The sequence below is a fragment of the Bubalus kerabau genome, chromosome 6 (assembly GCF_029407905.1).
Source record: "Bubalus kerabau isolate K-KA32 ecotype Philippines breed swamp buffalo chromosome 6, PCC_UOA_SB_1v2, whole genome shotgun sequence".
Lineage (NCBI taxonomy): Eukaryota > Metazoa > Chordata > Mammalia > Artiodactyla > Bovidae > Bubalus > Bubalus kerabau.
This window is the reverse complement of record NC_073629.1, coordinates 92,464,728-92,489,478: the sequence shown is the minus strand read 5'-3', so window position 1 is coordinate 92,489,478 and position 24,751 is coordinate 92,464,728. Positions and strand designations below refer to the sequence as shown.

Genomic DNA, 24,751 nt, shown 5'->3' with positions numbered 1-24,751 from the left:
CTCTTGCACACGCAGTCACACAGGACTAGACATGCAATGCCCCAAACCTGCACACACTCACCACGTAGGTACCGGGTGATGAGGAGGAGTATGGAATCTAGAAACAAGAAAGGGGTGAACCATGGGTCAGAGACACCTCCTCCGACAGGCAACGTGTGCTCTGCCTACCAAATCCTCTTGGGGACACAACCCCACTCTCGATGGGAAACACACTGAGCCACCTGGTATCTCTAGGAAGGCCACAGATGTGAGCAGAGTCCTGTTCCTCTACTGAACTGGTCCCAGAGTCTTGGCAGGGAACTGTGGGCACAGGAGACCCTCTAGTTCAAGGACAGGAAAGCGAGAGCTTAGCCCCACCCCCTGGCTTCCTGCCCTGGACTGTCTGCGCCAAGCCCCCTCCCAGCTTCCTCCTCTGAGTGCTGAAGGCCTGCCCTGCCAAGAAAGAGGAGGCCGGCAGGAGTCCCTGCATGGACAGGACTGAGCCCGGCTTCCAGCTCACACCCCAGCTTCTGCAGAGCCCCTGATGGGTCTAGCATGGTACTCCCAAATCTCTCCTTACAGATAGGCTTCTCCTTGGAAGCATCAGGTGGAATCCTGCTGCATCCCACTCCCCGTGACACCTCCAACCTGGGGACAGGAACCACCCTGCACCCTGGAACCTCACCCACCCCTAGAAAACCGAACCCCCCACCCCCAACCTGGGTACTCACTGAGTTAGCACTGTTAGGATTGGGCCAGGGTCTGCCAGCTCCCGGGCCCCTGAAAGGAGAGAGAGATGAAAACAATGAAAAAGATGCTATAAATGCCAACATGGTAGTGCCAGCAGGGGCAGAACAAGAGGGCCAAAATCACTAACAGGAAGTCCTTTATATAGTCCTAGGACTGGGGTAAAAACATGTACTTCCATGGGTAGAAATCTATAGACCCCTAAACATTACATGCAAAATTTGTGAAGAATAGTATTTCCTCTGCAAGTGCATTTTCCTAAGGACACAGATATTCACAGGGATCTACTACCACAAAAGCGCTACACCACTGAGGCACTCATCGGGTGGTACAGGGCTCCAAACCCGAGCCTGCCACTTCCAGCTGTGTGAGCCTGGGCGAGTTACTTCACCTCTCTGTGCCTTAGTCACCCCATCTGACAACAGAGCATAATACTAAGCACTCCACAGGGTTATTATGAAGATGAGGTGAGTTAATCCATGAAGCAAGTCAGACCTGTGCCTAGCATAGACGAGCCCTATATGGGGGTCTATGATGTCTTGTCACCAGTACGCTCAACCTCCTCGCTCTACTGATGAGGAGACTGAGGTCCAGACAGGTGTCAGTGATTACTGCGATCATGAGTTTCTCAGGGGGAACAGAGGGTGGGGACTCCCACGGGCTCTGGGCTGCCAGCAGGGCTGTGGCCTTACATGTTAATCCCGGGCATGGCGGGGCCGAGGGAGTTGGGTGGTGGTCTCATGCCGCTGCCGTAATTCTGCAACGATAACCAAGGGTCAGTCTATGAGAAGAAGAAGGGGCACCGGAGAGAGGAGAGGGAAAAACAAACAGAACATAAGGGAGAGGGTTAGTCTGTGAAAGGATCTGATGAAAAAGTAATACATTCATCAAAAAAAAAAAAAAAAAAGGGCTGGGAACCAGCTGACAGGATCACAATGACAATCCAGCACAGGCGGATAGCCACAGCCTTTAGGCGCACCTTCAGGGGCTTCAGGATGGGTCTCCTGAGAGCATACGGGCGTCCAGCAAGGAGCTCATGATGTTGGCTGGCACCTGCCCGCAGGTCTCAGGCAGGAAAGGGGAACAGACTCAGCAAGAGGACCGGCTGGTGACCACCAGCCGCCTTAGACACTCAGGGAGAACAAACTGCCAGCAGACCAGGGGCTGCATGTGGAGGGGAGGCACGCAATCTGCAAGGCCTGTCCAGTGGCTGTTCCCGAGCCTTGGTATGGACAGACCCCAGCCTGCCCTGGGTCTTGGGTGCCCCCCGACGCAGTCGCCTGATTCAACTGTCAGCATGTGGGGCCCTCAACAGGCACAGGACTGGAAGAGCAAGAAGAAAATGGTCTGCCTGCTCAAGAGAATCACTGTTCCATTTAAGAAAAGAATCTGCACAGAACTTGGTCCCAACTCACCTCGGCACAACCCATGATGGCAGTGGGGTGGGTCAGAGGGAGTCTGGACCAGGCGCTCAGGCCTGTCACCTGGCTCATCTCCTGACACCACTCTCCCCAACTCCCCTCTTCCAGAGCTATTTTCTTTGCAGGAAATAAATATCTTGCTTCCCTTCTCTACCTGGCAGGTTCCTAGACATCCTCCAATACCCAGCTCAAACAGTACCTCCTCTGTGAGGCCCTCCCTGCTCATCCCATGGGATTAACTGCTCCATCCTAGTCACTCCCATAGTGCCTTGTAACCTCGCCCCCCCGCCCAGCCTGAAGCACACTGGCTTATGATTGTGGTCACGCGTGCAGCTCTCCCACTGGACTGTGAGCCCCTTTAGAAGGTGGGAACCCTATCTTAATGATCGTCCTATCCCTCATCACTCCACACATCAGCTGGTGCAGACTGGGCACTGAATCATCAGTGAAGGAATGGAGAAGCAAAGGAATGGAAAGTACAATGAGGCTGACTGCAGCCTGAGCTCCGCCTTTATAGAAGAATCTGAAAGTATCTGGCTGGGTGGAATTTTGATGGCAAAGGAACAGCCAGCATTAGCTGTTTTTTTTTTTACTGAGCACGGAACATACAACATCTGGTTTGGACCTTGTAACAACACCGTGAGGCTTGTATTATTCCCATTTTATAGAAGAGAAGACTGAGGGTCTGGTGAGAAAAAGATTTGCTCAAGGTCACAGTCAGCTAATGCCTCCACTGGGGTTTAATCCTGGATCTGGGGTCTCAGGGTCTGCTCTCTACATCAGACATCTGTGAGGGAGGGGGATACAACACGGGGCTCAAGAGCCAGAGCTGACGAACAGAGCCGCTTTCAGGCTGGTAGCGGGTTCTTCAGTCAGGAAGCATCTTGGGGCCACCTCCTTGGCCTGGTCAGAGAGGGGCTTGTGAGTGTCCAGACAGGGTGTGCACAATGACAGCAGAAGCACCAGGCTGGCTGGCACGGAGCAAGGCCCAGAGTGGATGGATGGGGGAGCAGGGGAGGGCTTCTCAGGCAGCCGGCACGCGTAGGGCCCCGCATCCCCTGCACCTGCTCAGAGCTGAGTCCTGGGGCCAGAAAACGTGTGCCTGCCCTGGAGCACACCGTAGCAGGATCTGCGGATGGCAGGGCCAGTCCATCCCTACTGATGATGCCACGGGTGGTGAGCAGAGCCTCGGATCTGAGGGCAGAACATGGGAGCGCTTGTCCCGGCTCAGCCTGACTCTTGGCAAAGCACCCAAGTAACAATAAGGCTTCCTCCAAGCCAGGCTGCGCTACGGGCTTTGTATCACCTACATTTAACCCACAACCATCTCATTACCATCCCCGCCTTAAAGATTATGACACTCAGGCGCAGAAGCAGAGTGACGGCCCCTTGTGCAGAGATCATCATGGCTTCAGTGTGCAATCCCTTGCTGTGCTGCCTCGTCCATAAAATGGGGACAAAGAGCCCAGCCTCACAGGGTCATGAGAAGATCAAGTAAAATGATGGCTCTGAAGAGCTCCGTCAGCCCTCAGAGATGTGTGCTGATATGGGACACTGGCAGAGAAAACACCAGAGCCCTCAACGCTGCCCTGAGCATCAGGTCTTCCAGGGCCCTTTCTTAGCCCACGTAAAATCACTGAAGCCCCTGTCCACAACTCAGCCTGGCTCCCGCTGTTTCATAGCAGGAAGCTCATGGCCTCCCCAGGTAGCCACTCTTCCCGTGTCCAGCCCGGCCAATCCGAAAGGCCTCCCAGACAGAGACGTCCTCCGGGGTGTAGCTGTGTCCTGCTCCCACTCGTACCCAGGAGAGCGGCTGCATGGAGCGGTGAGAGCAGAAAGCTGGCCTGGGGGCCGGCAGGAGCCCACACCGCAGCAGCAGAGTGGGGTGAGGAGAGGATGAGTGGATACTCGGTCCTGAAAGCCGTCTGGACACGCAGCCCCTAAGGGGAGGCTCCGGATGCTCTAGCTGCTGTGCTCAGCTGAGCCCTCAGCAACCAGCCCGACCACTGCCCAGGAGGGAGCAGGCCACCAGCTCCTACTTCCTATAGAGGCCTAGACCCCGAGGACCACTCACATGTCCCACTTCACAGATGACAAGCTAGAGGCCCAGGGAAGCCAAAGACTCGCCACCCAAGGCCATACAGTAAGTCAGGGCTGAAAGGCAGGTTTTGGAGGAAAGTTTCCAAATCAGAGACTCCAGCCTTTTCACAGAGGACGGGCAGGCTTAGAAGCATAGCTTCAGACTCAGTAGAAATAATCTCTCTTCTCCCATTGCCCGCCTGCCCTCAGCACTGGGTTCAGAGGTGTGGTCGCCGCTGGACACTCCTCTTCCTCTGCCCTCAGCACCGCTCTGCAGGGATGGGGCAGCCGGAGACCTGGAAGAGTCTGGGGTGCAGCCATAGGGATGGCCACATCCACGGGTATGTGTCTGTCTGTCTGCCCGCCTATCTTCCCACCCGGCTTCTTGTTCCAACTAGGTCACCCCAGACCCTGGGCAGAGGGGTCGGACCCACTGTCAGGAACTCTATAAAAGGTCAGGCCCCAGCCTTTTGGTCTGAGTTCCATGCTCTGGGCAGGGTGCACAGCCACGCTGGAAGCACCCACAGCCGGCAGGAGTTGCTGCTTCCTCCAGCTCCTCGACACAGAGGCTCTTCTTGGTGCTGCCTGGTGCCTGAGAGAACAGTCTCTAGGACGGGCCTGTCAAGGTGGACTCCAGGCTGTCAGGCCATTTCCTGGGCTTTTGGACCTGCCCTCCAGCCCCTTTAGTTACGCAGAGCCTGGCCAGCCCCACTGGGAGGCCTCCAAGGGGCCACCCCAGAAAGGGCCTCAAGTGATTCCACTCTCTCCTCACCAGCTGAGGGTGCTCTAGCCTGGTTTACAATCCTGTCTCTTTCTGGGGTCTCTGCTCAGAGGCACTGAGTTTGGACTGTCCTGGATCAGAGGGGAGATGCAGCTTCTGGTGGAAGATGTCTGTCTCCAGACGGTGGGTTATCAGAGGTTATCTGAATGTTCTCAAATGCTAGGACGGCGATCTGATTCCAGGCTATGCTGACCCCACCTCACCAGGAATACCAGTAGCGTTGAAAGCGGCCCTGTGGGGTCTGGGTGCCACACATCATTGCCGCAGGAGCCTGCAGAGCTCTGGCAGTTTCAGCCTCATCCTAACAGGATTCACTTTTGAAAAATTCAGCCAGAAGTTCTCGCCAGACACAGGCATAGGAATAAATCTTTGAAGAGAAAATACAATTAAGTGGAAACACTGCCTCCTTTTCGGCACTGGCTGTTTCAGGAAACCAGAGTAAAGTCTGCCCAAGACACTGAGGGCAAAGGGCAGGCTGATGCCTAGTTTACTGGTTCCTTTGTAACACTTAGGCTAAAATGCAACACAACCTCAAAAAGTACCATGTCACTCCGTTCGGTTTTGTAGCCCCAAGCCCACACTGTACCTATTCTTTGTTCAGGAAGTTCTAGAGCAGTTCCACTATTAGCAATCTTATTCCCCACTTGGAACAACAGGCTGAAGGTTTCCCACCTTTGTGTCCGGTCTCAGCAAGTGTATGCAGTGGGGCTTACTAAAGACTGCCTAAAGGGGCTTGGTCGCCTTTCTTAGCCCAGGCATGGCAAGACAGGGCTCCCTCTCTGAACCCAGGTCCAGGGAAGCAATGGGATCTGTGGGGTGCCTAGTGGAGCCTCGTGCTGTGGTCTGGGTCTCACAGCCCCATGATGAGTCCCATGAGGTCCTCACCCGGCTGCCCATTTTGCAGATGAGAGACCAGAGGCCCCAAGAGTCTGAGAAGCAGCCAGGACCATGTTTTCCAACACTAAGCTCTGAGCTCATCCCTCTCCTGTCTACTCCTCTGGAGTGACCAGGGGAGCACCCTCAGGGGACAGAGAGAGACAGGACTTGGGAGATGGGTGCTGTCCTCTGCCCAACTGCATCCTGGGGGTCCAAAACTTCTAGGCTTTATGATACTCACTCCTTGGCTGACCCCAGAGCCTGCAATCCATTTTATACCCCAATCTTGCCCAGGTCCAGGCTCACTCAAGGCCAGGCCTTTCTGCCCCCAGTGAGGGGTCAGTGATGACATCTGTGTTGCTTTGAGGGAGGTTTGGTTCTGGAATTTAATACCGCACCCTACCCAGTGGGGCACAAGAGATATGGGAAAAGCGAAAGTGAAAGTCGCTCAGTTGTGTCCAACTCTTTGCGACCCCATGGACTATACAGTCCATGGAATTCTCCAGGTGAGAATACTGGAGTGGGTAGCATTCTCCTTCTCCAGGGGATCTTCCCAACCCAAGGATCAAACCCAGGTCTCCCACATTGTAGGCAGATCCTTTACCAGCTAAGCCATAAGGGAAGCACAAGAATACTATAGTGGGTAGCCTATCCTTTCTCCAGGGGATCTTCCCAACCCAGGAATTGAACCGGGGTCTCCTGCATTGCACGCGGATTCTTTACCAACGGAGCTATCAAGGAAGCCTGATATGGGAAAAGAAGGAAACAGAAACACTAACTAGAAAAGATATATGTGGACTTCCCTTGTGGTCCAACAGTTAAGAATCCACCTGTCAATGCAGGGGACATAGGTTTGATCCCTGGTCTGGGAAGATCCCACATGCTGCAGAGCAACTAAGCCTGTGCACCTGAGCTCCAGAGCCAGTGAGGCACAAGTTCCAAGCCCGTGTGCTGCAACTACGGAAGCCTGCACACCTGAGAACCTGTGCTCCACAGAATTCACCGCAATGAGAAGCCCAAGCACTACGGCCAGAGAGGAGCCCCCACTCGCCACAACAAAGACCCAGCTCAGTCAAAAATAAAAATAAATTAAAAAAAGAAAGATATATGCACCCCTATGTTCACTGCAGCATTTTTTAAAAAACAATACCCAAGATATGGAAGCAACATAAGTATCCAACAACGAATGAATGGATAAAGATGTGGTACACACACACACACACACACATACACACACACACACACACAGAAATATCCCTCAGGCACAAAAAAGGATGAAACCTTGCCATCTGTGACAATATGGATGGACACCGATTGCAATATGCTAAATGAAATAAGTCTGATAAAGAAAAATACTTATGGTTTCACTCATATGTAGACTCTCAAAATTAAAGCACATGAATAAAAATAACAAAACAGAAAACAGTTATAGATACAGAGAACAAACAGGTGGTTGCCAGAGGCGAGGAGAGTGGGGGTGAAGGAGATTAAGAGGTAGGGACATCCAGTTGCAAAATAAACTGAGTCATGGGAACGCCATGTCCAGGGTGAGGAACGCAGCCCGTAGCTGAGTAGTATCTGTGCGTGGGGACACATCACAGGATCTACACCTACTGTGCTGATCAGTTTTGAAATGTCTAAAAATACTGAATCACTGAGTTGTGTAAAAGAACTAACATAGTGTTGTAGGTCAATTACACTTCATGAACTCACAGAAAGAAAGATCAGACTTGTGGCTACCGGCGGCAGCAGGCTGCGAGGGGGGAGAACTGGATGAAGAAAGTCAACAGGCACAAACTCCCAAGATAAATACATGAGTACTAGGGATGTAATGTACAACATCAAAAATGTGACTAACACTGCTGTATGTCATACACGAGTGTTGTTAAGAGAGTAAATCCTGAAAGTTCTCATCACAAGAAAAAAAAAATTTTCAACCTCCTTAACTCTGTATCTATTTGAGATGATGGATGCTCACTGAACTTATCGTGGTAATCACTTTGTGATGTACGTCAAGTCACTATGCTGTACACCTTGAACTTATGCAGTGCTGTATGTCAATTATAGCTCCATAAAACCAGGGGGGGAAAAACGGGAGAGATGTTTTCAAAGACCCTGAGGTTGGTGGGGTGACGATGGCCAGCTGGCCTCACCCCTGAGCTTGCTTCTCCCACCCCTCTGGGCACCAGTCTCTGAGCCCACAAGAGTTCCATCCCTGTATCCTGCCCAGTGAGGCCAGGAGGGCCCCTTTTAGCAAGACCTCAGGCTGCAGGAGCCCCACCTCTTTAAACATGCCACAAGAGTGTGCCAGACTCCTGGTCAGGGACAGGGACACCGAGACTCCTGCTGAGTCAGGAGGAAGTCCTAGACTTCCGGAACATTCTGGTCTCGGGCCGTCTGATAACATCCATTCCCAGCTTCTGGAACCTCAATATTACTACAGGCTTAACAAGTGTTAATGGCCTTTACCAGAAAAAATAAAAAAGAAACACAAAGTGATCACCCAGCCCAAGCAGACTGAGTCCTCAACATTAGTTTTAAGCCCCCTGGTTGGAAAACCCAAGCTACTTCCTAAGAGGCCACACTATGCTAAGCCTCAAACCAAGAACTTGTGCCTCCTCCTATCAGCAACCCTACAAGGCAGTCCTGGTCTCCGTCCCACTTTACAGATGCAGCTGCTGAGTCTCCAAGAATCAGCGGGGCAAGGGGTGGAGTACACTGTCCTCTTGCATCCCCAAGACCTCCCCCAGGACATCCTGGAAGTCCAAGGCCACTGCTGATTTGCACACCGAGAGGATCTAGTGTGTGCGGCTGAGGAATCTGAAAGTTTCTGACTCAGGACAAGAATGCTGGGCTTCAGACCCTGCTGCCGTCCCACGGGTTCCTGTGGAGGTCAGCTCCAGCCGGCCTCCTGGCAGGAAGGGGCCACTTTGGTGGCTTAAAAGGAGCTGGTGAAAACACAAGCTTTGGGGGATTTGAGGAAAGAAAAGAAAACAAGAAAACTGGAGCTGCAACTGGTGTGGGCTTGCTTCCTTTCAGGATTATGGGGCCATCGAAAGACAAGGACCTCCCTAAAAATCTTTCAACACCACAGATGTTACAGCCATCACCGGGAAGAAAGCAGAGGCTGGGTGTGCTGTAAATACAATTCCGGGCAGAGTGGAGGACTGTGGGGTGTGGCAGAAGCCTCTTCCTACAAAAGAGATGCTGGCATGCATGAGCGGGGTGCAACCCCACTGCCAGGGAACCAGAAACCTGTACAGGGGTCCAGAGAATCCAAACACCCAGAGCAGAAGGGAGACAGACAAGCAGGCCTCTGGGCAGGGCAGAACAGAAGGGAAGGAAAACCCCAGCACAGGCTCTCCTGCTCTCACTCTGAAACACCCGTCTCCTTACTCAGACTCTGGCTTTCGAGGGGCAGACTCCAGAGAATTCCCAAGGAGGGCAGAACACAGCAAATTCTCTGCCACAGCTTCCGCAGGACCCAGAGCCACACTTAAATACTCAGTGGGAGCCAATGGTGAGAAGGTTCTAGAACAGGAATGGCCTGTCAGACCCCTGCCCGATGGTTCTATGGGACCCGGGGACCTGAGGATATGGAGCTGGGTCCCAAGGAGTGACCACTGAGGTGTTGTGAAGGGACAGACAGGGCACTAGATACTTTCTTCCAGAGGTTTCTAAACTGTCCTTCTTGGCAACAGAACCCCTCTGGGCAAAAGCAAGCTCAGGCAGGAGCCTGGGATATGAACATGGCAAGAGCTCTGGGTAGAAGTGCACTCTGGGGCCCTGGCCGGCCCAGCCTCCTCTCAGCTGAGAGGTATACCACTGAGAACCACGGCCACAGACTCACACCTCCCACACTGGACAGGTGGGGACACTGGGGCCTGCTGGGCCCACCCAAGGTCATAGTGATTCATCCAATATCAGACAAATGGTGAGCTGCAGACAGAATAATGTAATATCCTGCCTTAGGTGACCACTGAGCCAGCTCAGGTCCACTCGCCCAGGGTGGGAGGAAGCTCTGGGGACCCACAATGCTGTCTGGTCACATAGACCCCTGCCTTCCAAATTCCTCAAGTCCTTCCCATGGAAGGCCCAGGTGCCCCTCCTCCTAGCTCCATGGGACGGGGGTACCCCTCAACTCTGCTGGGGGGCTGCCCATCTACGGGCAGAAAGGGCCGCTGGGGCGTTAGTCATGCCCTCTCCCCTTATCCTTACGAGCTATGAAACGTGGACAGACAGACAGACTAGGAAAGAGGAGAGAAGGCGGGTGCATACAGATGGCTAGGGAGATGGACAGACAGACTGGCAGTTGGTTACCTGTGGGCCGGGCCCCATGGGCCCCATTCCTCGAGGAGGGTTCATTCTCTGCATTGATCCTCCCATGTTGGGGTGACCTGTGTGACAGAGGTGGAGTGAGCCTGAGAGGCAGGAAGGAGAGGCAGACCATGGGGGAGGAGGGGCCTCTCCCAACAGCCCCCATCTGCCCAGCAGCCCACCTTGCCCCATCTACCTTGTTGTCGCGTGGGATCCATGGAATTGGGCAGCAGTGGCTGTGTCCCAGGAACTCCTCCCGGAGGCTGAAAGAGATGTAAGATACAGCTGAGCGCTGCTCCCTGCAGTGGGGGCACAGGGGGGTGCACCTGCCTGCCCCATCTCCCCACCTGACCATTAGGGCCACTCAGGGTCTCCCTGAGACCACTCCTGCTGCCCGACGGCTGGAGGGTCCCCCAGGGGGCAGGCAGCTCCAGCTGAGCTATGGAAAACTGCAGCATGCGCAGTTGAGCACGGGGGCTCCATCTGTGACAGTCTTCGCGGGTCTGCATATCTGCCGGAGCCGAGTGACACTCCAGCATTACCGCCCACCACACACCCCTCAGAGGCAGCACCGTCCCCCCCTTCTACCACCCAAACTCTAGTCTCTGCAATTTAGGTCCAACACTAAATTGGGAATAGGGGATGAACAAGGTGGCCTTTGAGATTTCGATGGGGGAGCTGAGGTCCAGAGGTCTGACAGCCCTGCAGGCAGGGCCAGGAAGAACACCCAGGACTCCCGACTCCTTCCAGCACATGAAAGGCCACCTTCCAACCCTGGGGGTGGAGGAGGCCTCTGGGAGAGGGTGAGCAGGGTGTTGGGTGAGAACCCATCCCCCGTAAAGCCTGGTGCACGTGGGGGATGCTGGTGTGATCTCTAGAGATGAGAAGGGCCAGGGGGTTCCTGAGTTAACACTTAGCCCACTCGCTATGAAAACACCGTCAAAGATCTTTATTTGAGACTGAAGTTCTTTTACTGCAATGTGAAACAAGAACAGAAGAAGTGGGGAGGAACCCCATGCCTTAGGACTGGTTACAGGCCTTGGGGTGGGGAGGAAAGCCTTTGTGAAAGCCGGGCACGTGTGTCAGGGGCCCTGGACTACCCAGGGTCCCCCAGCCTCAACTGCGTTGCGAGATTGGTGGGGGTATCGGCCCAACAGGGAATTCCCAACCAGTTTGGGAAGGAGGTGGTGGAAAACAAAGGGACAACGTCTCACAGTTTACCTTTAGAATAAATAGGGTGTGTGCGCGCACGTCTGGGGAGAGGGAGGCGTGTGGGAGGGCCACGCCAGCCTGGGGGTACTCGCTATTCGGAAGTGGCACTCCATACCTGCCATCCCATCTGCCTGGGGCTTTGGATGGTCTCTCTCTGGCACTGGGTGTTAGCTGTTCTGACCTCTTGCTTTCTCCCAGCTCTGCTTCCTCCACCGAGTTCCCAAGCTCTGAATCACTGGGCTGGCTAGTGTCTGTCCACTTGGGGGTTTGGGATATTTCTGAAGCCTGGTTACAGGACTCTGAGAGGACACAGGAAGGCCTGCCATTGAAGATGTCTGGTTTGGGGGCTCCTGGGGTGCTGAGGTGCCGGGAGGTCTTGAGAAGCCCCCATCTACTCTGGTGGAGTGGCCATGGGGATCAGAAACCTGCTTCCTGTCCAGGTAGCCCAGTGCTGACTATCAGTTCAGGCTGGAAGCTCTTCCTTGGCCTCCCCTAACCCTGCTGTGTGTCAGGACTCAGGAGCAGGGCAGGGCTGCCCAGAGGCCCAGGCGGGACCCACAGTCACTTTTCTCACTGGACTGACCCTGAGATGAGCACTAGGCCTCCTCTACCAGGGCAGTAAGGTATGTAGTGACCAAGGTAAAAGGGTCTTCACTGCAACAGCCAAAGCCCCAAGGTGTGAGAGAGAAGAATAACGGCTCATTGTACACGGGACTTCAAACGCCTGCCGTGCACACATCCTCAGGCCTGCTGGGCAGAGAGATGCCCTGGGGCTGTTCCATGGGCTCCTGGAAATAGGCCCGTGCCTCGCCTCCAGCACAGTCGGGTGGGTGCAGCAAGTGTCTGCCCAGGGGCCGGACGAAGTCCAGCAGCATCTGCTAGTCACTCGGCTGCGTGCCCAAGTTAGCGGGCTGGGTGGGGCAGGGGCTCCACTGGGATGTGAAGTCAGGGCTGCCCGACAACCCCCGATTCTATCCCTCTCCTCCTAAACCCTGCTGAAACCCACTGTTCGCCATCCACTCAGCTATCCTTGCTTGAAACACAACAATGCTCTCTGTACAAGGCACCAAACCCCTAGCCAGGGAGGCAGGTGGAGGATGGCCTTGCAAGACTTTTAAGTAGAAAGAAAGTGTTAATCACTCAGTGGTCTTTGCAACCTCGTGAACTGTGGCCTGCCAGGCTCCTCTCTGTCCATGGAATTTCCTAGGCAAGGATACTGGAGTGGGTTGAGTTGCCATTTCCTTCTCCAGAGGATCTTCCTGACCCAGGGATCAAACCAGACCAAAGTCAATGATCCTTAGCTCCTGGTCTCCCTAAGGGCCCTTCTATCACCCTAACCCAGGAGGTCATGCAAGCCTGAGCTGCTTCTTCCTCCTCAAGGCTGAGCTAACTGAGGGGGCACAGAGGCTCCTGTGGAACCAGGAGCCCCATGCCCAGGGGCAATTCCTGGGAAAGGGACACATCCCTGCCTGGAGAACAAAAATTCTTGAGTCCACAGGAAACTGGAAATCTGGATAGATTTCCAATGGAGGGTGGTGGGGAGGTTAGCCTGATTGATCTGTAATGCGAGGTACAGATGATGGATTTATTCTCCATTTGCTCTCTCGGGCACTTGCTCATGCTTAATTGATAAATAGAAACAAACATGTTTCCTCTCGCGTCCCTTAATTGCTGGAGGAAGGACCACAATTATGATAAGGAAGCATCTGTTCTCTCCTGCGGGCAGGAGGGCACAGTTCGGGCTAAAGAGAGCCTTGGATGGGCAGAAGGAAGAGCTGCTGCTGGGGCCCTGGCATGTGAGGCCAGAGAAGATCCACTTAATGACCCGTTAAAAACAAAGACGGGGCAACACATTTACAACTATGAAAACTAACTGAACCAGGGCAGCTGGAGACCAACACGGGCCCAGCTCACTGGGACACATAAGGAAGTCACTGCTCCACTCTGACCCTGTTTCCTCATCTGTGATATATCCTGGGCTCCCTCTTTGCTCAAAAAGCTGGGCCTCTAATTCTTGTCTAAGTTTTTCTCCTTCATGTCAGAAAAAATAGGAAAGAAAAGATTTTTGGAGGAAAAAAAAAATAGGTGGAAACTGGCAGGCTATTTAACTTTAAAACTGGAGTCCCCTGGTTATGAGCATCTCTCAAAAGTCCTCGTATATCTCACTAAGGGGGCTTTCTTGAGACAGAAAGGAGTCCATTCAGGTAATGTCAATCAAGCTGGTGACTACCTCCCAGCTCCAAAGGCAACAAGGGCTGGAGGTCCTGGCATTGCTGTCAGACTTCCTGATGGGCTTCTGCCAGGTCACTCTAAGAATTATGTATACAGAAATACTGGGGCACGTAATCAAAGTTCCCTGATGCTTCTTTAAAGTTTCTTCGAAGCCTGTCCACCCTCAAAAGAAGATACCCATCTTCACTTCGGCAGCTCTCCTCCTGCCCTTGGATGGGCTGAACCACGGAAGGCAGCTGGGGACCAATTTCTCCAGACCACTTAGAACTGCCAACCCTATGGGGCAGCATAAGGCATATAACCCCAGGCTGAAAAGCCCTCCCCACAAGTAGACCACTGGTCTAAGTACACGAACAAATCCTTTCTTGTTTTGAGTTGGGAAGCAACTGGGAAGCAGGCAGACATTGCTTAAAAACTCACAAATGTCCTGCTCGCTGCATCCAGGCTCCTGATCGAAGCATTCCTACGGGCCATTTCTCCCCTTAATAGCAGGATTATATTCACCAGCCTTGGTAATTCTCAAAAGCTTCCAGGGTAAAAAAAATGCACGTTGTCAATTAACTTCATTAAGGAGGAAGACCCTTTTCCAAGAAAGGGCTGGCAGGGAGGAGCTGAGGCATTACCACCTTCTTTAGAAGAGCAGAAACCCTGCACTCACACCCTGCTGCCCACAGCCCACTGGGAGAGGCAGGTATGATGCTGGGAGGGGCTGCATGGAGCATTGAATGGAAAACACAGTCCTCTCCGGGGACCTGCTTATAAGCTGCCTCCCACATTAGTTAAAACTGTCTCTCCACCCCCCAACCCTTCTTGCAGATTCCGAGTCCAAGTCCAGCTGGGGTCAAGGGTGGCCGAGTGAGAGGAGAGAACACGAGAAGGTACAGTACCTGGTTTCCCATTCTGATCGGGGGCCGGGGGCCGCCTGCATATCGTGGTGACATAAAAGGCTGCAATTACAGGGCGTTAGTTCAGTGACAGCCTGCAGTACTGAACGGTGACAGACACAAACGCGCACCACTCCACAAGTCCAGTTTTGTTACAACTAGTGATCTTTTAAACTGTCTTCCTCCCGGTGGCCTTGTCCCTCCGGGCAAAACTTCCTTTGGGCGGAGGGAGTGACGGAGGCACACCGTGCATCTGCTGAAAGCTCTACTCTGGGTGCCAGGGCAGCAGCTGGGGCTTGGCACAGGGCACGGAGGAGCAGTTACATCAGTGCAGGGTGAAGCGGAGACCTCTGCTGTAGGTAAGGGCAGGTGGAAGAACCCCAAAGGGACTCGTACAGGAAATTTCCCAGTGTGTAGACAAAGCTGGATGTGCACTCACACACACTCACACAACACCAACAAAGGGGGTAAGGAAGGGGAGCAGGGAGAAGGGAGGAGATACACAAGGCCAACAGGGAGGGGACAGCGGGCACCCTAACTCGATGCAGGGGAATGGGCAGAAAAGCTTTCTCAGCAGCGAAGAGTGCACACGGAGAAGGCGAGGGATGCAGCTTTGGTTACAAACAATGGTTAACCAAACTCAAAAACCAAACCAAAAGTGAGAGAGGACAAAACAAAAACGCAGAGGCCGCTGACAAGGTCACAGAAACAGTTCTCCTTTTCTTTTGGTTTCATATCCAAGAAGGGTGTGATGTCCAAGGAATGAAGACTATCTTTAGGGGGGAAAAAAGATGTATTTTGGGAGGAGGAGGAATCTCCTTGGTCAGGAAATCCTCAAAGGCAATGGCGAGAGCACGTTTTGATTTTTGTTTTTCCTCTGCTGGCTCTGTCCTCCTGGTGCCCCGCGCCCCCTGGCCGGCGGGCGGGCCACAGTGCGTTACCTGACTGTGGGGTCCCATCATGCTGCTGGGATTGTGAGGTGGAGGCTGTGCGTGCGGCGAGGGCTGTGACCCCGGAGGACCCTGTGAGGCCAGACAGTAGAGGCAGGTTATAGATCACAGCACATGGAGAAGCGCAGGAGAAGCTTAAAAGAACAAAAATTAAACCAAAAACGAAGGGCGGGCGGCGTGCGGGCGGCGGGCTCTGGTTGGCGGGGAGGTGCGAGCTGCTGCTTGGGTCACCGGCTCAATGGTGTAAAAGGGCGGGCGGGAGGGAGAGAAGCTGATAAACGCACTCACGGGGGATTTCCAGGCACGACAAATGAAATCAAGCTCCTTTGTGGAAGCACGCAGGAGTAGGCCGGCATGGTCTGCCGTTAGAGCGGAGTTTGCCATGTTAAATACATTGGTTGAGACAGGCTCAGGGCGCGCAGTATGTGTGCGTGCTTAATCGCTCAGTCATGTCTGACTCTTTGCAATCCCACAGACTGTAGCCCACCAGGCTCCTCTGTCCACGGGGATTCTCCAGGCAAGAATACTGGAGTGGGTTGCCATGTCCTCCTCCCGAGGATCTTCCCAACCCAGGGATCAAACCTGCATCTCCTGCACTGCACGTGGATTCTTTACCGCTGAGCCACCGGGGAAGCCCCAGGGCTTGCAGAAACTGACCTACCCTGCAGGGTGCCCACGTGCCACTTCCTGGGCCAGGGCCAGGCAAGGATGAGGCAACCAGTCTACTGAGGGGAGGGGGCTCTGACGGATAGATGGGAATAGACAGAGTGAGGTGGTGCCAGAGACTGAATACATGGGGGACAAGAGGAAGAGAGTGTCACTGAGTGAGTGCTCAGAGCACTTCATTAACACACCTTCACTTGGAATTGGCCCCGGGAAGCGGGTTTCTCATTTCTATCAGTGACGACAATGAGTATCAAGGGATAGGGAGACTTGGCCACAGCCACACAACCGGAAGATGGCAAGGACAGGAGGAGAAGCCGGATGGGTGCAAGGCTCACCCTGGCCTCTGCAGTCCAGGCCTGAGAGGGTGTGTGGGGGAGCAGGGTCAGGGCTGGGTGACAGGAGGAGATGCTGGGGCTAAACACTCCAGCTGGCGGGAAGCCACCCTCGTCCCCGGCTGACCCCTGAAGCTCTGGGCTATATGCTGGCCTTGACTCCCCACAGGAGAGATGGGCAGAAGAATTCACACTTAAACCACAGAGCTGACCAAAGCATGGGGTGCAGCCCATTAGTGGGTGGTGAAATCAATTTAGTGGGTTGCAACCATTGTTTTTAAAAACCTGGAACAGAATAAAAAATAGCGTAGAAAACATCAGACAGCTTTGTGTGTTTTAAGGAAATACTCTTCATTAATCTCTATTTATAAATATGTGTGTGTGTGTGTGTGTGTGTGTGTATGTACTGGGTCACTGTGTCAAATGTATTTTCTACTGTGGGTCCCAGTCAAAAAACATGAAAATCTGGTCAGGGAAGCACCTTGCTGCCAACTCGGATATTCAGAGCAAGATGCTGGTGCTGGCAAGGAGAATGTGAAAGTCACTTCTGTCGTGTCTCTTTGTGACCCCACGGACTGTAGCCCGCCAGGCTCCTCTGTCCATGGCAAGGATACTGGAGTGGGTGGCATTCCCTTCTCCAGGGGATCCTTCTAACCCAGGGATCGAACCCAGGTCTCCTGCACTGCAGGCAGATTCTTTACTGTCTGAGCCACCAGGAAAGCCTGCTGGTGAGAAACACAACCCAATTCACTCTTTTGGGGCTATATCACTACCCTTGGAAGTTGAGAAAAATCCAAAATATGCAGAGAGGATGAGTATGGTTTCATTTAAAAAGAGAAGGAAAATGACTCTTGGGGCATGGTTTTCTCCTCAGTCTCCTCCCTGGAGGCCAGGCTGCTCAGCCTGTTGCTGGCTCAGCAAGCACAGCCCAGAGAGTGGAGCCTGTGGGGGGGGGAGTGGGGGGGGGGAGGGGTGGGGGGGGGAGGGGTGGGCGTGGGGTGGGCTAAGACCAGTGGGCATGGAGACAGAGAGAGGTGTGCAGAGAGGGGCGAGGGGGCTGTGCCCGGGACAGGCCTGGAGCTTCTCGCCTGAGCATGGGGCTGCTCACTTCCGGAAAGCTCCATGGAGCAGATGTTCCCCTACCTGCCACACTACTAATTTCAACAAGTGTGTGTCTTTCTAGCGGCTGCCAGCAACGGCATGGTTTGTTACCATGAGCAATTTTCTTAATTAACAGACATTAATTAGCCATTTAGCAATTTTGCAAGCATTTGTTTAGCGGCTTTCCTAAACATGAATACCACTGTGATAATGGCACTGATTAGAGGGTCCCCTAATTAACAGCACAGGGAAGGAAAATTGAAATCACATAAATTAAAAAGGGAGGGGAAGTTAATGAAGGCGGGACATATTTGCACCTGCAAGTCTTTTGTACCATGAAACTTGGGTGCAATGTAAACAAAATAAGATAATTTGGAGCCAACCCCCCCAAAAAAGGAAAATGAAAAGCAGGGAGGAGGAGGGTTCAAGGGTGAGGTCCAGTCGCCAAGAGGGAGCAAAAGGCCTTCTGTCAGTCCTCAGCTCTTGGCAGGAGGAGTGCCTCCTCCCTCCCGAGCCTCCGCCGCCCTCTCCAGTAACATCCCAATTCTCAGGGCCAGCAGTGTGGCTCGGGCAGGGCTCTCACACCTGTGCACCCTGGCAGCCAGGGGAGGTAAAGAAAGCCTGGTTTTCTGAGCGATCAGAGAAAAAGTAAGTAAAGCTCCCCAGATACCCCCAGGGGGGCCTTGGTCAATGGCAGTCTTTGGTAAGAGCCAACACTCAAACCCGAGTCTTTCTAAGCCACCTCTCAGCCCTGAATTCCGGCCGCCTGGGCCCTGGGAGGTCCAGAGGGCCAAGCTGCCCCCTGCACCTCCCCCCTAGAAGCTTCCTCTGGGACTCGGCTGCCTGGACCCCAGTGAGTGGACATGGAACAACTTGGCCTCAATGCAGCTGCCTCAAGACAAGTGACAAGCAGTAAGGGAGTGTGGCTGGTCAGTGAGGCCCCAGCAACTTCCCTGATCTGCGGGCAGCCATGAGAAGCCAGCTGATAAGCCCAGAGAGGAGGCAGCAGCTCTGAAGTCTCTCCTCTGACTTGGAGCCAGGGTTTGGAATACTGAGGACATGGGAACTCTAGCCCAGGCCAGCTGGTCATCTGAAAAGAAACGCCACCACAATCTGGACACAGGCAAAGATACAGCTCAGCATTCACCTTCCTAGATCCAATCAGGCTGCCCAGGCTCTGCTTCTGTACTTCCCAGCATGGTCCCCAGCACTACCTGGAGCATTATAGGCCAGGAAGCTTCTCTTTTACAGAGCCAGATGCCCACCTTCCCCAATGGGTAACCAACATCCTCCCAAATCTTCATGCTCTGCATCTCTGTTACCTCCACTCAGCCTGAAAGCTCCCCATTTCTACATGCATGTCCAGGTTCTGTCCCAGAGACTGGATGCAACAGCACTGTACACTTGGCTTGTTCTCAGGAGCACAGAATGGAACTCCACGTTGGGGAAAGGTCTGCTCATGTAGATGACGACAGACGTGTTGTGTTGCCCATCTTCACGAGACTGTATGGCATCTGCTGCCCTGTGCTTTATTAAATCACAAAAGAGTGTTCTTTTCTTTCTTGTCTACATTCTCAACCAAAGACTGACAGGTCAGTTTAGAGAAGACAGACCTTTGGTCTTTTCAACTTGCTACCCACTCAAGCAAAAGGCTATGTAGGAAGCAGACCAAAAAAGAAAAAGACCCTGCTTTAAGATTCTGACCTTTGTTGGGATATTGGCTTTCCTCTTCCCCAAACCCTGCACAGCTCTGGCAGGCAGGTAGAGAGGATGGAGGTAGAAGGTGAGAGAGGGCAAGAGCCTTAAAGTTGGTAACAGTGAGTGTTGTTCCCACACAGGTCCACTGCCCTCCCCAGTGGGGCCTTCCTGGTTTCCACTTGAAAGCTTTAGAAGAACCCAAAATAGGTACATCTGGAAGCCTGCTTCGCCAGGATGAGCCTCTGCATCCAGGTCTGGACCTTGGAGGCTTTCCATCCAGGTGCTGCCTAGTCAACTGGGAGAGGAGGTGGATAGGGGCAGACATCTGAGGTGCACAGAGTATCAGGCTGGACCAGGCTGGGGGTCGTCCCACCAGAAACTTGGGGAGAACCTCACCTGCCCAGCAGTCACCTGCTTGTTGGTGGCTCTGACAGATCAATTCTTCCAATGTTCTTCACTTATGGGGGAGAAGAGAGGCGCAGGACAGAGGTGTGACTTGCTCAAGGCCACAGAGATGAAGCTGGTGGCTGAGCCACATCACTTCACTCCAGTCAAGAGATCTCTTCATGATATCATCCCCCCATCCATTGCAAAGAAACAGGGTTTGAAAAGAACTGGGTTCATTCAAACCCTGACTCTCTGCCACTGACTGCACTTCCCTCCAGGATGAAATGGGAGTAACTGTAGTAAGAATAATGAACCCACACCTGCCACACAGCACTAGCGGCGTCACCTGGATCAGTTCATGTCACTCAACTCCTTGCAGGAAGGGAGAACAGGCTCAGCAAGCCAAAGCCACTTGCCTAGGATTACAAACTATTAGTGGTGGGTCCAGGCGGATTCTAGAGTCCAAGGAGCCTAGCCAGTCCACCATCCTATTCCTACAAGCCCTTGAGCAGTCAGAGGCTGAAGGACTTGGGGGTACATCCAGCCACTCACCCACATACATAGCCTGGGTGCTGACCTCCCACATGTCTGGGGTAAGGAAAGGTCACAGAGGTGCACTGGACTCGTCTCGTCTTGGCCCAGGAAGCTCCCAGGCTAGCTAGGGAGAAGGACGAGGACACAGTGACAAACAGGCTGCAGTGTCGGGTTAAAACTACCATGGGCTCCAAGGGAAGGGGACAGGCAAACTGAGGCCCAGGGTGGCCACAGATGGAGGCCAACGGGAGCAGGGATGAGAACAAGGCCCCCTGGGGGGTCAGAACTCTCACACTGTTCCATAGTGCCTCCACGGGGCGACAGCAAGGAGACTTGACACTGAATCTGGGAAAAGGAAAGAGACATGCCCACATCCTGTCTGGACCTCAATCTGCCCCAGAACCTGTTAATGGACTTGCCATTCCTCTCAGATGTTCCTGAGATCTCCGACCAATGACACGTAAGCCCCGCACTTCCTTATGCCTTTTCCTGCCACTTCAGCGTTGAGTGGTCTAACATCCAGTAACATCTAGGGCCTCAGGAGGCTCTGCTATGGGTGTGACTGAGGCAAATGCCAGGCCATTCCACTCCAACTCTGGATGCAGACGGTTTAGTGAAAGAGCCTTTGCCGTCATTGATGTGGTGGGGAGCAGAGCACAACGGATCAGAGGTCTCGGTAGAAAAGCACCTCAGGGGGCTTCCCCGGTGGTCCAGTGGTTAGGACTCCGCTCTTTCACTGTAGGAGGCACAGGTTCAATCCCTGATTGAGGAAGTACTGCATGCCTCGAGGTATGGCCAAATAAATAACTTTATAAAAAAGAAAAGAAAAGCACCAAAGAACTGTCAGCAGGGCCTAGCTATTGCCATGTTTTGATCAAGTCCCTGCATCTCCCCGAAGCCATTCTTGAGAAATGTGCTTGTGCACGATGGGGGTGGGGAACACTTCCTGGCATCCAGCCCAACTCCTCAGGACGCACTGTGGGTCCAGTTTCCTTACATGGAACATGGGACATTCTACAGATACCTCAGAGAGGTGGTTCAGCTGACAGTGACGGGCCTAGATCCCCAAGCTTCCACAGTCCCCACGCCTCACGCTCCAAAGCCACTCACAGCCCATCTACATGGAAGGCAAGAACTAGACGTATACTCTGCAGGAGCACCCTCCTGAGCCTGCTGAAAGGCCACACATCCTCCTTTGTGAAGCTTGACCTACTCTACCCTAGCCAAGCACACTCCAAATATGGCACATCCTCTATGGACGTCTCGCCTTATCTCTGGATGTCACATGAGCTCCTCCAGGGCAGTGACACAGTCCCCACGTGGATGTCCAGGGCAGGGCCCGAGCAGAATGCTGAGCCTCCGCCAGCAGGCAGACCCCACAGCCACAGTCAGCCAGCCCTGGGGGGAACACATCTAACACTTGGTGTTCAAGGAACCAGGAGGAAACATTAGTAACAACAGGGTAACCAAGTTGGTCCTTTCAGCTAAAGACTCCTGGGAGTAAGGGAGGATGACATCTTAAAATTAAAAACCAGATAGGGACTTCTCTGGTTGTACAGTGGTTAAGAACTCACCCGCCAATGCAGAGGATGTGAGTTTGATCCCGGATCCAGGAACTAAGATCCTAAATGCCATGGGACAACTAAGGCCGCAGGTCACAACTACTGAAGCCCGCGCACCTAGAACCCAGGCTCCACAACGAGAGAAGCCACTGCAATAAAACCAAGCATCACAACTAGAGAGGAGCCCCTGCTTATCCTAACTACAGGAAGCTTCGCACAGTAACAAAGCCCCAGCAGAGTCAAAAATAAAACTTTAAAAAAATTGCTTTTTAAAAAAATAATCTGTATTAATTTTTAAGGAGAGAGGTAATGAAAGCTATGTGCTAAGTTTAGTATTTCCAAATTCACGGCTCCTTCACCAAATGCCACCCCACACTCCCCGAAGCTGCCTTCAACCTGCCTAGGAATCATGGACTCTCAGAGAAACAGAACTAGGACTGAGTCCCAGGTTTTCTGGGTACAGAGGTTGGCCAGTGGGGAGAGCTCGGCCATGAAAGCCCAAGGCACCCGGGCTGCAGTTCTGCCTGGCATCCCCAGCCAGGCCCTTAAGGGCACAAGGAGTCCAGGTGACACTCCTTGCAGAAAAGCTCTGAGAGTGCTCTCACACACTGAGGGCTTCATCATCACCACCTTGGCCAGATCTGCCTTTAGTCAGAGGGCCTTCGGGGAAAAGGGACCTGAAATTTTAGGTTGCTAAGAGACAAAACGTTCCCCACATCCCCGTCCCCCTCCCCAACTCCTGGGGGCGGGGGGCAGGGACACTGGCCACTGGAGAGGCAAGGCTGCAGGGATGGGTTTCATTGACTGGCAGGGGGAGACAGACAACCCACATTATTGGTGGCCTTGTGTAATCCGCCTATTGGGCGTGTTACTGTAATTGAGTGAATATAAAATTACATTAATTATACACATGGCAACAGGCGTGCAACAGACAATCCAATTTTGCTCCTTGGACACGAATGCTGATGGAAAATGCCGTAAGCCCATTCTGGGGAGAGGGCCAAGGTGTGCCCGTGTGCCACTGACATCCACATCCGTCACCACAGTCTACCTCCGCCCACAGCCTCCCTGCAGCAGGAGGCTGACCACCTGGCGGGGTGACAGAGGGGGCTCTGAACTGCCCCCTCCCTCTGACATGCAGCTCATCACAGGAAAAGTTATTTCTTCATTTCAAACCACGGGAACGAACTCGGCAGTGGCTTTGGACAGTTGCCGTCCTATCCTGGTTCTATGTGTCCCCTCTGAGGAAGAGACGTCTTCACGTGTGTGGACATGGGCAGAAAAGGTCAGAGGTGGAGCTGAAATTACCAGTTCGAGGGGACGGGGGGCTGAGCTGGGCCATACTCAATCATGGAGCCATGACCAGGTGGCGGCTCGGCCCTGGGAGCTCAGTCGGGGGGCTGTCAGCTGCCTAGGAGACGAGCCCACAGCAATCATGATCCTCCATGGGCACAAGGCAAAGCAGGGGGCAAGTGGTGGCAGCCCGTCTTCCTGACAGGGTGGGAAGTCATCAATGAAAGGCAGACAGTACACAGTGCGTCCCCCTCGGGTCACCTCTGCATGACGTCAGGAATCCTCACAGCCACCGGGGTCCACTCAGTTCAAGGTCAGTGACAGACACACTGATTCCAGCTGAGCAAAGGCCCCGGCTCCCCTCCCCTCTCCTCCTCCCTGGGCCTCTCGGAGGAGCCAGGACAGCGCCAGGCAGGTGGCCAGGGTGAGAGGTCCACTCTCTTGTGAATCTGGCTTCCTGAGACAGGCTGCCAGACACCCGCAGAAGGCGCTCAGAGCATGTACTCCAGAGGTCCCACGGAGACAGAGACGCAGAATCAGCAGGAGACGGTTTTCAAAACAAAGGGAGGAAGCACGGTAAATGAAAGTACAGGCAGCAGCATGGCATCCAAGGCCTAATGCAGAGCCCCCCGCCCCTGCCCCGTGCTGCTCCCGTCTGCCCCAGCCCTGAGCACGGACAGGAAAGCTGAGCCCCAGGGATGTGCTCCCAGGCCCAGGCTTGGCGCCCTGCACCACACCTGGAGTGGAGGCTGGAGGTCAGCTGCCACTTGAGGACACCAAGAGCACGTCCACAACACTGAGCTGCCAGAAAAGTCAGCAAGCTATGGCTCGGGGCCAAGGCTGGCCTGTCATCTGCTTTTGTAAATAAAGTTTTATCAGAATACAGCTATGTTCATTTGTGTACCGTTTGAATCTGCTTTCATGTTACATCTGAACATATCTGAGCAGTCAGGACAGAGACCAGATGGTCCACAAAGCCTGAAATATTTATTATCTGGCCCTTCACAGAAGAACTTTGCTGATCCTTGAGCTTAGTAATGGTTTTCAAGACTTAAGAGGGAAAAAACTGGATTTTTTTTTTTAACTCAGCACTACAATTTTTAGGAAAAAAAAATTATTTGGCTATGCAGGGTCTTACTTAGTTGTGGCATGTGGGATCTAGTTCCTTGACCAGGGATTGAACCTGGGACCCCTGCATTGGGAGCATGGATTCTTAGCCACTGGATCACCAGGGAAATCCCAAATTGGGGTATTTTTAAATTCTCAAGGAAAAGCAAAACAGTACTAGTATCTATCAATACCTTCTAACTTAAACCTCACCATCTCTCTAGTAAGATAAATGAAGCAAAAATCAACCCCATTTTACAAAGGATAAAAATGAAGTCCAGCGACGTTACAGTATTATTTACCAGAGCCAGGATTTATCCCACTGAGGATAAGAGATTGTGCCCAGACCTGGGTCAGCAAACCTGAGTTCTGGTTCCCCCACCAACATGCCATGTGACCAATCTCTGAGCCCCAGGTTTCTGGGCCATTGGTCTTAAACAAAATGATCTTTCATTATTATAATACAATACAATAAACAGCCTTCATGTCCAGCTGGTTGGTTCCAGAGCATCTCCTTGCTAACGATCTTCCCTATGTTCATTCTTGCCGCAACGCTGGGGAACACACTCCTCCCTGGCTTGCCAGCACAAAAC

The 24,751-nt window shown here is 53.2% G+C and overlaps 1 protein-coding gene across 2 annotated transcripts in view; it reads right to left on the bottom strand.

The window, feature by feature from the left end:
• Positions 1-24,751, bottom strand: part of SSBP3 (single stranded DNA binding protein 3) — a 166,700-nt gene that overhangs the window by 11,741 nt on the left and 130,208 nt on the right. Inside the window, exons 6-12 of one of the 2 annotated variants that reach the window (XM_055585790.1) lie at positions 15,470-15,550; positions 14,532-14,591; positions 10,397-10,463; positions 10,204-10,280; positions 1,419-1,483; positions 711-759; positions 62-97 (exon numbers count right to left, since the gene is read on the bottom strand). In XM_055585790.1, the coding sequence (XP_055441765.1) occupies positions 62-97; positions 711-759; positions 1,419-1,483; positions 10,204-10,280; positions 10,397-10,463; positions 14,532-14,591; positions 15,470-15,550 (435 nt within the window). The remainder of the gene's footprint in view (positions 1-61; positions 98-710; positions 760-1,418; positions 1,484-10,203; positions 10,281-10,396; positions 10,464-14,531; positions 14,592-15,469; positions 15,551-24,751) is intronic. The other variant, XM_055585792.1, reaches the window with a different exon arrangement.